At 50.8% G+C, this 17148-nt stretch overlaps 1 protein-coding gene across 3 annotated transcripts; it reads left to right on the plus strand.

Moving 5' to 3' along the window:
- Nucleotides 1-356: 356 nt before the first annotated feature.
- On the plus strand, nt 357-15335 carry DDN (dendrin). 3 transcript variants are annotated; one of them, XM_028721366.2, is made up of 3 exons: nt 359-647; nt 7245-7328; nt 9974-15335. In XM_028721366.2, the coding sequence occupies exons 1-3, from the start codon at nt 631-633 to the stop codon at nt 11748-11750; spliced, it is 1878 nt and encodes a 625-aa protein (XP_028577199.2). In that variant the 5' UTR covers nt 359-630; the 3' UTR covers nt 11751-15335. The 3 variants fall into 3 exon arrangements, with proteins under 3 accessions (XP_028577201.2, XP_028577199.2, XP_028577196.2); XM_028721368.2 differs by lacking the exon at nt 7245-7328 and having other exon boundaries at nt 357-647; XM_028721363.2 differs by lacking the exon at nt 359-647 and having other exon boundaries at nt 6153-7328.
- The last annotated feature ends 1813 nt before the right edge of the window (nt 15336-17148 follow it).

The raw sequence follows: 17148 nt of genomic DNA on the forward strand, positions 1-17148 counted from the left end.
AGTTGAGTGGTCCATCGGGTGGAGTCGATGGCCGTGGGCCTGGCTTCTCATGGCTTTAGAAGGTTCTGCAGAGTTAGTGTTGTGGGCTGCTGTTGACCCACAATCCTACCTTGATGGGCCAGGTATAAATAGCGCAGAGTGAAAGGGACTCACCTAAAATCATTTTTGCTACCACAGAGCAAATGACATGAGAGCAGCCCTGCACCATAGATTGGCGCTGGTATTCCTTCAGTTCTATCCTGAGCTTACCCAGCTACTTTTGAGTCCTGGCGCCCCCTCCACTCACTCCCCCCTCCACTGTTGACACAGCACATTCCCCGTAGGGTGGGAGTCGGACAAGCAGAGGGTGGCTAAGGCTGCACCCACTGGTTGGAGCGCCTTTGGCTTTAAGCGTGCTGCGCTTGAAGCCGACAGAGCTCAGAACTGGGATGACATGGAGCAGGTTGGGTCCTGAAATCTTGGGCTTGCTGGTATTGCTCTGTCTCGGATAACACAAGGGAGCTGGGAATTCGGTGACCATGGACGAAAGGAGTGGATCTAGAAGCAGATTCAGGGCTGGCTGAAGAGAATGTGAAAGATCAGGATATTGTGCACGAGAAAGCTGCCCTTCACCCTCACAGACGCAAACTCATGTTGCTGTTCAATAGGTACAGTACATGATTGCTTTGATCCTGCAAGAGTGACCTGACTGCAGAAACTGGTTGTCACACCAGTTCACCTTCCTGGATGCGGTCCGTGCGTGGAAAAGCGTGCCGCTGGGAGGAGGGTGTCTGTGCTTCATGGATTTGGATTTATAGCAATTATCCCCTCCACCCATGGTTTGCTCTTGGCACAGACCATTGGACCTGGGTTTGGGGGAGGTGGGGTGGTGGTGGATAGAGTAGGGCTGCCACACGTCTGCATTTTTTCTGGACATTACCAGGATTTTAAGGGTGGAATTGACGTCTGGGGGGAATTTCCGAAAGGCAGTGCTTTGTCCTGGATCTTAGGCAAGTCAACTGAAATATTGAGGGGGTTATTTTTGTGATTTTGTAAAAAAGAAAAAAGGCGAACAATTTTTGGGATGCCCTGGTATTAACTTTTTGAAATATGGCAACCCTAGGATAGAGTAATCCAGATCTAGACATTCTCTCTTTTCCCCACTGTAACAGATTATCAATGCAGTCAGGGTGTTGGTGAATACAAAATTTGTACCAAATGGCTGGCACTACCTTGTGTCTGTTTCAGAACTAGCTCTCATGTGTGAAGATTAGGATTTTTTTGGGGGGCTATTATATGACAATGTAAGCACGTGCATTTGTGTGAAAATACGGTTGTGACAAAGTAGGGAAATGAGATAGTTTGGAGTTTAACAATTCTTGGACGCAGGACCTCATGCAACCAGCTGTAGCAGCTCATTCACTTGGTATCCTCCTTTCCATATTAGCAAACTGTTATGCTCTTCTCCCCCCCCCCACCTGCCCCCATCCATGCAAAAACTAGGGTAACTAGTTTCCTCTGTTAACCTTTGGAACATATACAAGCCTAGTGCAGAAGAACACTCTGGATATGGGAATAAGATGGGCACCTGTCATATATTTGAACTGAGGGGCCCATTTGCATGGGCACAAAGGCTTGGCAGAGATGTAAGCTGGTGACATACATCCACCGTTTGCAGACTGAAGTCTCTTTTGGTATCAGATGGAGCTGTATTCAACATGAATACCTGAGACACGGTAGGCTAAGCGTTTCCTGTGTGGCCTTGGGGCTCAGGGTTTGGTTAATTGATTCTGGAAGTTCATCTCACATGAATCACAGAATCACAGAGTTGGAAGGGACCGCAAGGATCTTCTAGTCCAGGGGTCAGCAACCTTTTTCAGCAGGGGGGCCAGTCCACTGTCCCTCAGACCTTGTGGTGGGCCGGACGATATTTTGAAAAATATATATGAACGAATTCCTATGCCCCATAAATAACCCAGAGATGCATTTTAAATAAAAGGACACATTCTACTCATGTAAAAACACGCTGATTCCTGGACCATCTGCAGGTCGGATTGAGAAGGTGATTGGGCCACATCCGGCCCCCGGGCCTTAGGTTGTCTACCCCTGTTCTAGTCCAACGCTCTGCAATGCAAGAATCTTTTGCCAAACATGTGTCTTGAACCCACAACCCTGAGATTAAGAGCCTCGTGCTCTACCAGCTCAGCTATCCCTGTCCTTTGACACACTCCTTCTTCATACTGGCCTCATTCCTGTGCCTTCAACAACAGCCCAACCCACAGAAACGTAACAGGTGAACTCTCTCCAAGCCAGGGAAAGCTTCTGGCTAAATCTTATTGTGTGAGAATTTTTTGAATTTAATATTTGTAGTCCATTTCTCAAACAAGAATGTTGAGCTCCAAGTGGCTCATAATAATAGCGTTAAAAATAAACATTACAGTCTCTATAATCACATCAAAAAGACGTCTCTTAAGGCCCAGGAGCAGGGCCAATTAAAAAGAAAAGAAAGGGAAATTAATGTGTACATACTATAACAGTACATTCAAAGCACATTTTCATCCTCAAAGACTTCTGGGCACTGTAGTCTACCCCTCAAAGAGTTACAGTTCCCAGCAATCCTTAACAAACCACAATGCCCATAATTCTTTGAGACAGGAAATATGCATTGAATGTGCTGTCCTTGTCGAGACAGCTCCCCATCAGCCAGATGGGAATAATAGTCACTTATCTCACAGCATTATTGTGGGCCTGATTTCAATTAGATTTATTAAGTGCTCTGCACAGGGAAATGATATAGATCAGGGATGAGGAGCCATGGACCCAATGTGGCCCTCCAGGTTTCTTTATCTGGCTCTCAAGAGTCTCCCCAGACCATAAAGGTAAAGGTAAAGGGACCCCTGAGCATTAGGTCCAGTCGTGGCCGACTCTGGGGTTGCGGCGCTCATCTCGCTTTACTGGCCGAGGGAGCCGGCGTACAGCTTCCGGGTCATGTGGCCAGCATGACTAAGCCGCTTCTGGCGAACCAGAGCAGCGCATGGAAACGGTGTTTACCTTCCCGCCGGAGCGGTACCTATTTATCTACTTGCACTTTGACATGCTTTCGAACTGCTAGGTTGGCAGGAGCAGGGACCGAGCAACAGGAGCTCACCCCGTCGCAGGGATTCGAACCACCGACCTTCTGATCGGCAAGTCCTAGGCTCTGTGGTTTAACCCACAGTACCACCCGCATCTCCAGACCATGCACCCTCCCAAAACTGCTTTGCTTTGCCCCCACCCTGAGTGTTTTTGCCTGGCTGGAATATCTCATTGGATTCTGACGGTGCTTCTGTCTTGCCTGCATGGAGGACAGAGAGAGCCCTTCGAGACCTAGATCATGGCTGCTTCCAGGGCAGGGGGGACAAAAGGATGCAAGGTCTCCTCTCTCTCTCTCCCCCCGTTCCCCCACCCCCGATAATAAATGGGGTTGTGTCACTGGCAGCTCTGCTAACCACCCCCATTCTTGCCATCCGTTGCCAATGCAGTTGCCATGCTGGCGCTCAGTTGCTAGGTTTCACTTGGAGCTGGCGTGGGAGTTTGTACTGAACTCTCTCATTTACTGGGAAATTTGGCGGGGGGAGGAGAGGCTGCATTTAGTTGGGGTGAGGGGTGAATACATTTTCCAGAGAGTAAGCTATAACACACTGAAGGTGGGGGGGGGGTGAAGAAGAGAGAAAGGTGCCTCCCTCTGCAGTGCGGAGAGAGGACCAAGCACCACTTAAGCAAATAGCATCTCTGAGCTATGGGTGCAGCCCAGGAGGGCACCTTGTAGTTCTGGGTCAACTCCCAGCCCCTCTCCAGCCTATGAAGCTCCATTGGTACCACCCCCACCACCAAACCTGATGCTGCCAGTTTCTACAGCTGGGATGGGGAGCCTGGCGGCTGGACTGCAGTTGCCCTGTCACCACACCTGACCACTGGGCATGCTGGCTGGGGCTGATGGGAGTCCCAAGCACAGCTGGAGTTACCACAGCAGAAGGGAGGTCCTCTTTCTCAGGGGCTGAGCCAGCGAGGAATGTGGTGTGTGTTAAGTCATGTGTCCCGCCACTGATGTGTGCTGCGCCCCCTAGTCTCCCTCAGGAATGGGGAACCTGTTCCCCCTTCGTTGCTGCTGGACTCCAGCTCCCATCATGCCTGATCATTGGCCATGTGGGTTGGGGCTGCTCAGAACTGGAGTCCAACATCATCTGGTGGCTCACAGTTTCCCCATTCCTATTCCACCAGCTATTGCAGTTCCTTAACAGACAGGATTTGGGCCAATGCACCTTTCCTCCTTGGTGTGCTGCAGTGATGGGAGATGAAACGCATAGAGAACAGCTCAGTGGCAGAGCATCTGCTTGGGGAAGGTCCTTGGTCCAATCCTGGCCGCCTCCAGGTAGGACTGGAAGAGACTCCCATCCGAAAAGCTGGAAAGCCTCCATCAGCATAGACAATATTGGGATAGGCAGACGAACAGTGTGACTTGGCATACTTCCTATCTGCCAACACTTCCCCTGCTGCACCATTACTCATCGTGCAGGAAGCCAGTTCTAAGTTTTGGGGACTCTTGGACAAGGTCCCCAGTGGGTCTCCTTCATCTTCCCTGCTGCCACTGCCCATTTATTTGCTTCTCCCTTGAAGCCCAACCATTTCCCAGAGAAAGGATAGCTTAGATATGCAGAGGTTACTGCTCTCCAAGACAGGGCAGATCAGGGCCAGCCCAACTCATTGGCACCTGAGGCAGATTCCAAAATGGCGCCCCTTTTGTGAGGAAACAAGGTAGGAAGAAAGACTACTGTTGGGATCTGCTACCCTAGTGGATCCTGCCACCTGAGGCAGTCGCTTCACCTTGCCTCATGGGGGGGTGGGGGTGGACCTGGGGCAGGAAGAAATAGCAAGGAGGCGGCACAGCAGAACTAGGAACAACCTGAGATTGGTGGCCGGCCCCCTCTTGGCGTATGGGACTCTGCAGGTGACTGCGTTGAATCGGACAGCCTCCCCCTCCCTAGACATTGTGAGGCCTGATTCCCAAGGCATCTGTGGTAGTGCAAAGTGCTTGCAGTTCGGGACCCACAAATCGGAGACAGCCCAAAATGTTTTGGTACCTCAAGGCAGAAGATCCAAATGGTGAGACTCAATAGTTAAATCATTCACCATCTGCTGCCTTTTAATGGTAACCCCAAGATTTCACCTCTGGTGTCAGGGCGGGCCCAAGACATTTCGCTGCTGGAGGTGGAGCAGCAAAAGGTGCCACCCTCCCAAGTCTAGGTGACCAAGTTATTTTGGCACCTGAGGCAGAAAAACCTTTCAAGCACCTCCTTCCCTGGCAGTAAAGATGCAAAATAACAATGAAAACTTAAGAGCCAGCAACTTACTTCTCAGTTATGACTCTCAGAATTATGTGCCTGAGCAAGCTGCTTCACGCTGTTTTGTGGTCAGGTCAGCCCTGTCAGAGGTGAGCTGCTTCATCCTGCCTAACAATTGGGCCGGCCCTACCACTGACCTGAGCAGCTACCTCCTACAGAGTCAAAGCCACTGGTCCACCTACCTCAGTACTTTCTATACAGACTGACAGTGATGCTCTAGGGTTTCAGACAGGACTCTTGCCCAGCCCTGCTTGGAAACCTCCTGCACACAAAACGGATATTCCCTGTCAGCCAGCTGCAGCCTTTCCAAATGACATGCACAAGGTTAGTGATGTGAGGTTATTTCAAGTGGGTGTTCTATAGAATGTCAAAGGGAACAGAGTCTAGTGACACAGACAAGGCAGTCAATTCCTGTCAGAAAGCAGAGTGTGGCAAATGACACCCTTTCACATCCCTGGCCATCACCATGGCCTTTGGCCATGCAGTCACAGGGGAGTGGGGGCGAAATGTAGTTAAGCTGCGACAAGAAAGCTTGCAATGGATGAAAGCTGCATCCCACATGATTCTAACACAATTTCAGTTCTTTATTTAAGGCACTTATACACCCTCCTTTATAAGGGACGTGGGAAGCGCTGTAGTCTAAACCACTGAGCCTCTTGGGTTTGCCAATTGAAGCTCAGCGGTTTGAATCTGCGTGATGGAGTGAGCTCCTGTTGCTCGGTCCCAGTTCCTGCTGACCTAGCAGTTCGAAAGCATACCAGCATGAGTAGATAAATAGGTACCGCTGTGGCGGGAAGGTAAACAGCGTTACTGTGTGCTCTGGCCTTCATCACAGTGTTCCGTGCACCAGAAGCGGTTTAGTCACGCTGGCCACACGACCCAGGAAGCTGTCTGTGGACAAACTCCAGCTCCTTCAGCCTGAAAAGCGAGATGAGCGCCACACCCCATAGTCGCCTTTGATTGGACTTAGCCATCTAGGGGTCCTTTACCTTTACCTCATCTTACACCCTCCTTCATAAGGTTTACAGTGCAAATTAAACTAAAAAGCAACAATAAAAGATACAGCTGAACAATTTAGATCAGTAAAGCAAATGGCACTATCAAATCATGAATAAATCAGCAAAGCAAAACAAAATTCAGACAAGAAAACGTATTGCTAGCCTTCGGCTTAAGAGGTAACCGAACGGGAGCAGGAAGCATTTAAGAGCTCAACACTTGGCGTTTTCTTTAACTCGTTTTCACGTGAACAGTGGGAAGGAGGGCAGGGCGATGTGGCTTGGGCGTGAGGCGATGCACGGATACCATGCACATCCTGTGTGGGGAACATTGTGAGAGACAGCACAGCGTTTGTCTGTGTGCAATCTGGGTGTCCTTGTGTGCCGTCGTGTCTTGCGTTTCTGTTGCCGTGTAACTATTCTCGCAGCAGCTTGTTAGTTGCAGAGGTCCTCTGTGTGTGTGTGTGCTTTTTCCCTCATGCACAGAAACAGTGTGTAGCAATGCGAGAGATCCTTGGTACATAGCTGCTTGCCTGATATGCCTTTGCAATATGCACATTTGTGTACGTCCACATACCTCTGTCTTTCCGCTGGCTTCACCTGTCCCTGAGAACCCTACTTCCTGAGTGACCCTCGCCCTGTGCTGCCGACAGCTGCCCTTCTTCTCTGCCTCTGCCAGGGAACTTGCCTGCCATGTGCTGTGGGGGTGTATTGCACTCCCAGCCTCCCTTTGCCAGTGCTGCTGGGGACTCCGGCGGCTGCTAGATGTCCCAGCAAGCAGGAAGATGTTTGAATGCCCGGGTCTGAGTCCCGGAGATGCCAGACGGCTCCATGTCTGCAAGAGAACAAACCTGCTTCTTGTTGAATTTAACACAGTTTCTTGTTCCAGCCGGGATGCCATGGAGGCCGAGCTGTGGGCAGGACAAGGCTACAGTGCCCCCTGGATGCACCACAGTGTGGCTGGGCAGTACACGTGAGTCCAGGACTCTTTGTTGTTGTTTTTTTAAGGGGTTCAAAAATAGGGGGTATTTGTGGAGAAAGCTCCTGTCTTAGCTCCAATGAGCCAGCAGAGGGGGCTTAGGGGTTGGGGTTTAGGTGCTTCAGTGCTGCATCTAGTGGTTAGCATGGGGAGGGGGAATAATTTGTTTGTGTTGTAAATAATGGACGACAGCATGATCCAAAACAATGAACATGCTAGGGGTTGCATCTAGTGTAACTCAGAGCAGACCCATTGAAATGAATGGACTTTGCTAACTTGGGTCAAAACATTTTCGTGGGTCTACTCTGAATAAAACATAGTTGGCAGCAGGCCTAGGAGTTTACCAACATTTATTTGGACCCTATATAGTGTTTTTTCTAACTGCTTAAAAGGCTTAGCATTTGTTACTCGTACAACATTCACTGAAGGTAAATTAGTGTAGTATTATACCCATAGCATAGACTGGAAGGCTAAGGCTGATAGCTGAGCTGGGGTTTGAACTAAAGGCTTGATAGCTTTTGCTGCTCTGTAGCAGAAATGCTCCTAGTACGTTGCCTTGGACCAGGATTTAATTTCTAAAATTGTGAGGTGGGGAGAATAGGCTAAAAGATGCTTGGAAGTTCTGTGTGTCAGGCTGGATTCGCTACTCCCTTAAAAGCTTGAGAGGGTGGGAGTGGGGCCACAGACTTAAACAATGAAGACAGGCACTCTCTCTGCACATGCCCAGATACACACTTATTATCACCTGAGGTGGAGTCCTGGGGAATGGGTTCAAGGGGTATGCATAGTTCATTTCACTGCTTGGCCAGGCACCTTGGGCAAGTTATTATCTGTCAGCTGAACCTACATGCTGAGGTTCAACTTGGCAATATAAGAATTATAAACCAGTTTGTATGACCAAGGAAGGGGTAATTATTAATGAGAACCAAAGACTGGGTTAGGAAGAGGATATTGCTAGTCAGGATACCTTCTGGTGCTGAGGAATGTCTGAGTGCCTCAAAGTGTAAGCCCAGAGGCAGCATCATAGCTACAGGTGGGCGGGGGGGGGGGGCTAGCCAGGGTATTTCCCCCCCGGGTGAAGCCCCCAAAGGCCCCCAGCCTGTATGTGTGTGTACACAAATGTGCATGGGATGGGTGCCAAACTGGGTCTTTAACCCAGGTGAAATAAATCCTTGTTTCGCACCTGCCTAGAGGCCACTGGTACGAATTACGCTCATCCAATAGTGCAAGACATCATATCCTCAGCCCCAACCCCTTCAACCAGTGAATAACATTAACCTGCTCTACATGAGTGTTGTACGAATTGCAGAGATAATGTATATGAAGTGCTTTGAAGACTAAAAACTGCTGTATAAATGCTTCATGTTTTATTGTGTTTTAAATATTTTGTTGGGAGCCACCCAGTCAGATGAGTGTCATACAAACCTTTTACCTTTCCTATAAACAATAAAATTATAATTATTATTCATTCTCATTATGTTGCTGTCTCAGTAGGGTGTCACCAAAGCATCGCTTAGGAGGGTCAATTCACCCTTGGTGCACCAAATATGTGCTCATAGCGATCAATGTTGTAAAATGTGACACCAGAGAACACACTTGTGGGCACTTATGTTCCTGATCTGAAGTACAAAACTCATCTCTGCAGACCATGCCAAATGCTACCTCAGCACGTGTGGTGCCAGCCCCACAATTGTCACGGCAATAAGCCATAAACTTGCAAGTGTAATAAACTTGCAAGGGAGGAATAATGGGTTGCTTAACTCCTTCCACATTCGCCAGTTCTCTCCTGCAGAAAAAATGGGAGTCAGGAGCTCGTTTTTTCTTCATTGCATCTAGGATGGTTCTTGTCCTGTTCTCAGACCTTGAATTACCAATACTGCTAGTCAGTCAGAATGGAAATGTTAGAAAAGCCTAAATTATATTACCTACCACTTTATGCTCCAGCCTTTAACAGGAGCTTACCTGAAATGACAGCAACAGCAATACTGGTTAGCTACTAGAGAAGCAACTTCAACCCACTTCATGTCACTTGAGTGCTGTTCAGGTAATTCCAGTGCACTTTGAACAAAGGCAAGGTGGAGTGTCAATGACTCTGGATGTCTTCAAGAATGCCTGGATCATTTAGCTATTAAGGTTTCATGGCTGCAATGTACAAGAAATGCTGAAGGAACCAAAATAAAGTTTTGAGTGGAATGAGGTGTTGCAAAGAGGTTCGTGTGAGAGGGGAAGGGACAGGAGAGAGAACTTGTTCAGTGCTCTGCAGGCAGGTTCAATTCCTGCCAGTGCCAGATGGAACCACTGCCTCTCAGTAGATGGTAATACGCTAGATGGACGCAATGGTCTGACTCGGTAGAAGGCTGCTTCCTGCATCCTCAGAGTCCCAGCTAAAATTAAATGCACCAGTGATGTGAAAGGGTCATAGCTCGGTGGTAGAGCAGTGCCAGAAACTCTGGAGAGCCACTGCTGGCCATTGCAGGCAATACTGAAGTCGGTGGGTTTTCGTATAAAGCAGCAATAAAGCCTTTCAAAGGGGGGGCTGGAGCTGAGGTCTCAAGCAATGGTGTTTTCCTTCTGCGTCCTTTGGGCTTCCTGGTGGACTCACTTCCGACCTGTCTCTCTCTCTCTCTGTGTCCTTGCAGGCTCTTGGAGAAGCAGCTCGTCTCTGATTTCTCTCCCGCTCGCCGTGGCCCGGGCGCCCGCGTCCTGCAGGATTCAACCAACTGGCACGATGCTCAACCCTTCCCGCCTCGCTGGGGCCCGCGGAGGCCGGAGGGCCGCTGGTTCTCGGGGAAGGATCCCAGCAAGGCGGCATCTCCCCCCAAGGCGCCAAGGCAGCCCAACCCGCCTTACGACGGGCTGCCCCCGATGTGCAGGAGAGACGTGAGCAGCCAGGCGGCAAAGGGCCCCGCCGACGGCTGCAGATGGAGCCGAGGAGCCCCCAGGGGCAAAGGCGAGCTCCCTGCCCGGGCCCCTCCAAGCTACGAGGCCCACATGCTGCTGCGTCTCCGGGCCGGGCCGGGCCCCCGGAAGGAGAACTGGCCTCGCCCGCCGCCCTATATTGCTCCGCCATCCTACGAGGCGCCCCACCGCACCGTGCAGCCCAAGCAGCGCGCCAGCAAGGAAGCCTCGACGGCGAAGCCCAGCCAGGCGGAAGCCCCCAAGAAAGGCCGAGAGGGAACCCGGAGAGCCTGCGAGTCCGGGCCGACGGGCCGGAAGGCAGGGCGAAGCCCGTCGAAGCTGCCTGGCAGCTGGAGCTACCTCTCCGGAGCCACGACGTGGGGAGGAGGCTGCGGGGCGCAGCCGGAGCCAGCAGGGTCCCGCTACCCTTTGGGGTCCTGCTGGGAGGCGAGCCCCCAGCACCGGGGCCACACCCTGCCCCGGGCAACGAAGAGGGGCCAGCCTGGCCGACCCCACCCTGCCCGTCCCCTCCAGCACACGCTCCCTGCCGGCTGGGGCTTCAGCCACGCAGCTGGCTGGCCTGAAGCCGCCGCCGCCGTCGGAGGTGAGAGCAAAGCAGCGGGCGAGCGGCGTAGAGGCAGTTTCCCCAAGTGGAAGGAGCCGGGAGGGAGCCACGCGCACAGATCGACCCCCCGAAGGCGCGGAGGTCTGTTTGTCATCGACGCCACGTGCGTGGTGATCCAGGCCCACTACATCCCGCCCCCTCGGACGGAGCGGGTCCGCTACCTGGGCCGCGAAGAGACCAGCGCCGCCCCGCCGCCCGGCTCCCCGGCGTCGATGGAGGAGCGAGCTGCTCGCATCCTGGGTCTCTCCGCCAGCGAGCTGGGCTTCGCCGGGGCGGGAGGAGGAGGAGAGGCCCCGGGGCCAGGGAGCCCTGCGCGCGGGGCGGCGGGGAGCTGCGCGAGCGACGCGGCTCCTTTCGGTGATGCGGCTGCAGTGGGGCAGCCTGCGGGGCCTCCTTCGGCCCCGGCCAGCCCCGCGAAGCCCTTAGCAGCCCCCGACGGGTACCAGGCTGGGCCCACGGAGCTAGCCGGGCTGGCCTGCCCCAGCCAGAGAGGGGCAGCCGCTCCCTGCCAGGAAGGCGGCTGCCCGCCCCGAGGCGGAAAAGAAGCCGAAGCCAAGCCCGCGCTGCCCTCGCCAAGCAGATCCTACGTCCGGGATCTGAAGGAAGCCATGTCGAGGATCCGCCGGCACACCGCGCCGGATTCGGACACGGACGAGGAGCTGGAGCAGGAGGGGCAGCCGGCCTCCGGGAGAGCAGCCTGGAAGCGGCGGCTGGGCGAAGGGGCCCTCTGCTACAGCAGCAGCAGCAGCAGCCTCGACAGCAGCAGCTCCAATGCCACCGTGGTGCCCGGGGGCGCCCCCCTTGGCCTGCGGAAGGGGCCCGAGGCCGGCTGGGAGATGCCGGCTGCGGGGGGAAGGGGCTTGAGCCCGGCCGAAGCAGGACCACAGCCATGAAATGTCTGGGAAGAGAGACTGTGAGACCCACGTCAGAGCCCCATACCCGCCAGCACCCTCACCCCACCCCGTCTCCCAAGTGCCTGGTATCCCTATGCCTCTGCCCAGCTCCTTCTCCTTGCCACAGGCTCAGGGACACACGTGTGTTCAGGGCCGTGGGGTGCGGATGCGGAAGGATATAAACGTAGTTGTAACACTTCCCATATCAGGTTCTGTACTCAAGTGTGTGTTTGGTGTAAGAATGGAGCCTACATGTTCAGAGGCAGTATATCTGATTACTAGATGCTAGGGAGAACCTAGAGGATAGCCATCGCTGTAACACCCTATAATGCTGAACCTCCCAGGAACCTCCTTGCCCGGCCTTAGTTCAGGGATGGGGAAGCTTAGGCCTCAGGGTCAGGGCCAGTTGTGGCCCTTCAGGCCTTTCTGCCTGACTCTCGGGACTCTCTCCTGGCCACACATCCCGCCGGCTCCTCTGCGCACTCTTCTTGGGTGCTTTTGCCAGCCTGGAGTGTGTTGCTGAATACTAGCAATGCTTCTCGCTTGCCTGGACAGAGGGTAGATAGAGAGGGCTGCCAGAGTGCACCTAGAAGCTAGACTCCTGCACAAAGGGAAACATTGGTTGCTCCACCTACTTTTGCTTCTGACCCCGCCTCCATGTGGCCCCTGGATAGAAGGGAATGTGGCCCTTCAGCTAATAAAGGTTCCCTGCCTTAGCTGGAGACAGACAAGAGGGGGGAGAACAGGTCCCTTTGGTTTGGTCAGGCAAGGCTATCCTTACATAGCAGGGATATTTCCAACAAAGCTACCAAGACGTTTCCCCCCTGCTTTTCTATGTCCATATGATTATTGCGGTCCATGTGTGCCAGGTATTCAGGAACTAATAATAATAATAATAATAATAATAATAATAATAATAAAAAACATGTCTTTCAAACACAGAAGCTGGGTGATGCGTTCTCAGTTTGATTAAGCCAAGCCTCCTAACACCCCAAAGAAGTACAAGTCAAGATCCAGACATCAACATTTCAGGAGAGAATTAATATAAGAGTGTATTCACGTTAGCATGAAGATTGTTTCTCGTTGTTCAGTGAGCTGCTGAGACGGTGCTTACACATCTGTGCCCTCCTTTGCATGTCTACTTGGAAGTAAGCTGCACTGAGTTCCATGGGAATTCATCCCAGGAAAGCAGGTGTAGAACTGCAGCCTAAGAACATCAGTTTCTTTTTGAAATGGTCCATTTAATTAAAACAACAACAACAGCAGCCCAATAGTTGAAGATGAACAATACTTTATTAGAAACAAAATTTAAAAATTCCTTCCAGCAGCACCTTAAAGGTATCTGAAGAAGTGTGCGTGCACACGAAAGCTCATACCAATAACAAACTTAGTTGGTCTTTAAGGTGCTACTGGAAGGAATTTTTAAATTTTGTTTTGACTATGGCAGACCAACAAGGCTACCAACCTGTAACTAATACTTTATTAGGACTAATTCAAATGTCTCAAAAGAATGAGCAAGCGTTTGAGCTGCAGAGTTCAGGGCAGATACTAAGAAAAAACACGAGGGGGAGGAAAGGGAAATTGGCCCCTTGAAAGGGATTTGTGCTTCTGATATGGTGCATTACATGGTCAGCTTTAAAACAGGGGCCTGGAGGGCTAGCCTGTGTCCCTCCAGATGTTGCTGGACTGCGTCCCCCACTGGTCCCAGCTACTATGGCCAATGATGGGAGTTGTAGTCTAGCAACACCTGGAGGGACACAGATTAGCCACCTGTTTTAAAAGGCATTGTAAAAGTAAAGGGAGCTGCTCCGAACCATAAGGAAAACACACATCCTTATTAGGGCAATTCCATTATTAGGCCTACCTATTGCAAAATAGTGTGCAAAGTTCAAGTTCTACCATCAGGCTAGATAGTGAACAGAGCAATGGGGTGGTGGGTTAGAAGAAATTTGTTTCTGGCTGATGATGAAGCTACGGAGTCTTCATCTGCTCACAGTCTTCGTATGGGCAGAGGAGGAGGTAGACATTCAAATGAAGCTGTTTAAGTGCTATCCAGGTATCAGGTTCACCAAAGCCTGCTGGGAACAAGAAGCATGTAAGCGGCTGGTTTCTCCGTGTCTGAAAAGACAAAAACGGACTGTTCCCAAGTCTCCATCCTTGAGCAGAACACACCTGTGGTGATGGACCTGCATAACAGTTCTTGCGTTTTAAGACATAGGGAATCAGCCAATTGTGAGCCTGGTCTGCTACAGTGCTGGTGGCAAGCAAACAAGTTTGCAAATCCCCAGCTGCCGTTTCACCACTGACTGACAGGTGAAATTTGAAGGGCAGAAGCAGTGAGCAGGGGCGTGAACTGAACCTTTTCGCAGCCACTTCTTCTCGCCCCAACCCACAGACTCCAGTTTGCCATGTCAGTGAGGAAGACTGGTGATGGTGGTGGGACTGTGGTTGCAGGGGGAAAGTAGGCAGCAGCTGAAAGGCTCAGAGGAGGCGACAGGAGTCTATCCAGACACAGATTCCTACAATCTTAAGTAACGAAAGGGCTGGGTTGTGTGTAACGAGCCAAACGGGCCAATGTGGTGTAGTGGTTAAGAGCGGTAGACTCGTAATCTGGGGAACTGGGTTCACATCTCCGCTCCTCCACATGCAGTTGCTGGGTGACCTTGGGCCAGTCACACTTCTCTGAAGTTTCTCAGCCCCACTCACCTCACAGAGTGTTTGTGGTGGTGGAGGAAGGGAAAGGAGAATGTGAGCCGCTTTGAGACTCCTTTAAGGGAGTGAAAGGCAGGATATCAAATCCAAACTCCAACTCCTCCTCCTCCTCCTCCTCCTCTTCTTCTTCTTCAAATAAGTTAAAAATGACAATTTAGACAGACAGCAATTGTGCCAGAACATAATTCTGTCCATCTCCTCTTCCACAATCACCCTCCTGGATTTATTTTGGTTTTTTTAAAAAGGCATTAAGTTTTCTTTTTCCTTTTAGAATACCCTTGCCTCCTCCTTTAGCTCACAAACGGAAGCCTGCAAGTCCACCTGACCTTCCCCAAGCTGCAGTACACAGTGTTAAAGAATGCAAACGCCCACCCACACATCCTGCATAAATAGCTCTCGGGTAATATAGGCATACTTCCTACAAGAATGCTTGTGTGCTGAAGAGAGGCTGCACATGGGATGAGAGGTGAGACCCAGCTGTGGTGATGCAGATGGCATTGTGGAGCTTTGTGCTTCTGCACCTAGGTCATTTTAGACCCTTGAGTCAATGCTATTACAGTGTGTGTGTTTACTACAGATGTCCTCAGGAGTTGGTACCACAGGGGTTATCCAGTGTTGATGCACACAACATGTTTTTTCTTTCCCCATCCACTCTGACATTCCATGCTTTACAACTACTTCTACATTCCATATATATTAGAGGGGGCCCAGTTTGCCAACCCTCATAAGCAGAAAATTCTGAATGCATGCAGTTTCTTATTTTAAACTCTGTGAAATCATAGCACCATCATGACTATGTGAATAAAATGTGGTTTGCTTCTGCTGCCTTGATGCTAAGCACATTGATTTGGGAATAAACACTGCTTTATTGCAGATATATATATACATAAAATGAGGATCTGTCACCATGCACAAAATGGAAATCCAAAGAACAAACTAGAAGAAGAGCAAAAGCAATGGGGTAGACAGAAAATCAGTGGTATCGGTCCAACACATTTCAGGCCATGCTGATTCTTTTTCAGGGAAATTAAGAGAAAAGGGTCAGCATTTTGATGTGCTGTCTCAGACCCCAGACCCAGCTCTAGCTGTACCGCTGCCTGCAGCTGTGGGATGTATTGCTAGAGCAGTCAAGTACAACATTTTCCTGTTGCCTAGAATGGACACACAGGGGAATGTGGCTCCAGACAGGGAGGCTCCTCCACTTGTGTGTGACCAGGTAGATGGGCGTGACCCTAGCTGACCATGTAAAAGGGCTAGCCATGCAGCCATCTTCCCGTCCCCCCCACAACAGTCCTGTCCCAGCCTCCTTTGGTGCTTTGCAGCCAAAGTTTCCAGACCTGTGTTTGCTGCTGAAAGCAAAGATTGTGTCCCCCACTCCACACACAAATACCCCCAAATTTTCAGCAGTGGCTTGAGTGTTGCATGCATAGGAGCACATTCAGAAGACATGATTTGTCTTCCCCTCAATGGAAGAGTTCCAACTGCTCAGAAAAAGGATAATTGGTACAGAGGTAGTTACTGAAAGGGTTCCATCCATTCATGACTTCTAATGTGACGGTGGTATCCTGACATTGGCTCTTCCCACAAAGAACTCAGAGAAGGGTGTGTGCGTTTTTGTGTGTGTGTGTGTGTGTGTGTGTGTGTGTGTGTGTGTGTGTTTGTTTTGTTCGTCATTTTACCACTGGATGGCGCTCTGTGTCCACTATTATATTTTATTTGTTTCACCTGCAGGGCAACTCTAGATCCATACCACCACAAAACACGGTTCCAGGCTCTTTTTCTCAAACTCCAACGTCTCTGTTCAAACATATCAGACTCTTTCCAATGCCTGGGAGCTGTGCTTCTCAGTTTCCACTGGAACCCTCCACCTGAGCGGTTAGATCCTGATCTTCAACCGGGAAGATATGGAATCCCTAAACCAGCCTTTTAGCAATCTTTCACTTTAGGTTCAGAGAATTAGGAATGGGCGGATGAATCATGTTACTGATTAACGTAACTAGAATGTAATTATTTCACATGGATTCAAGGAGAGAATCCCAAATCTACAGTGAATCTGAAGAAATAAAAGAACACAAACGTAGCAATCTGTAATAAAGGGCCAGTAGAGCTGCCAACTGGGATGCGGGTGGCACTGTGGGTTAAACCTCAGAGCCTAGGACTTGCCGATCAGAAGGTCAGTGGTTTGAATCCCTGCGACGGGGTGAGCTCCCATTGCTTGGTCCCTGCTCCTGCCAACCTAGCAGTTCAAAAGCACGTCAGAGTGCAAGTAGATAAATAGGTACCGCTCCGGCGGGAAGGTAAACTGCATTTCCGTGCGCTGCTCTGGTTCGCCAGAAGTGGCTTAGTCATGCTGGCCACATGACCCGGAAGCTGTACGCCGGCTCCCTTGGCCAATAAAGCAAGATGTGCGCCACAACCCCAGAGTCGGTCATGACTGGACCTAATGGTCAGGGGTCCCTTTACCTTTAGAGATGCCAACTGACCAGAAAGTGCACCTGGACCTGCTCCCATGCAGCTTGATCTGCATTATCTACTGCTAACGTCAGTCTATCAAGCGGCTGTTAAAGGCAGAGAGGCTGAGGGAACAGGTAGAAACTGCAAGAGACAGGAATGTCGTTACAGGTATATCCATAAACACTTTAAAAAGAGAAAGTGTATACAAATAGAAATCAGGATGTTTTTCCTC

This window comes from Podarcis muralis, chromosome 2, assembly GCF_964188315.1.
Source record: "Podarcis muralis chromosome 2, rPodMur119.hap1.1, whole genome shotgun sequence".
NCBI lineage: Eukaryota > Metazoa > Chordata > Lepidosauria > Squamata > Lacertidae > Podarcis > Podarcis muralis.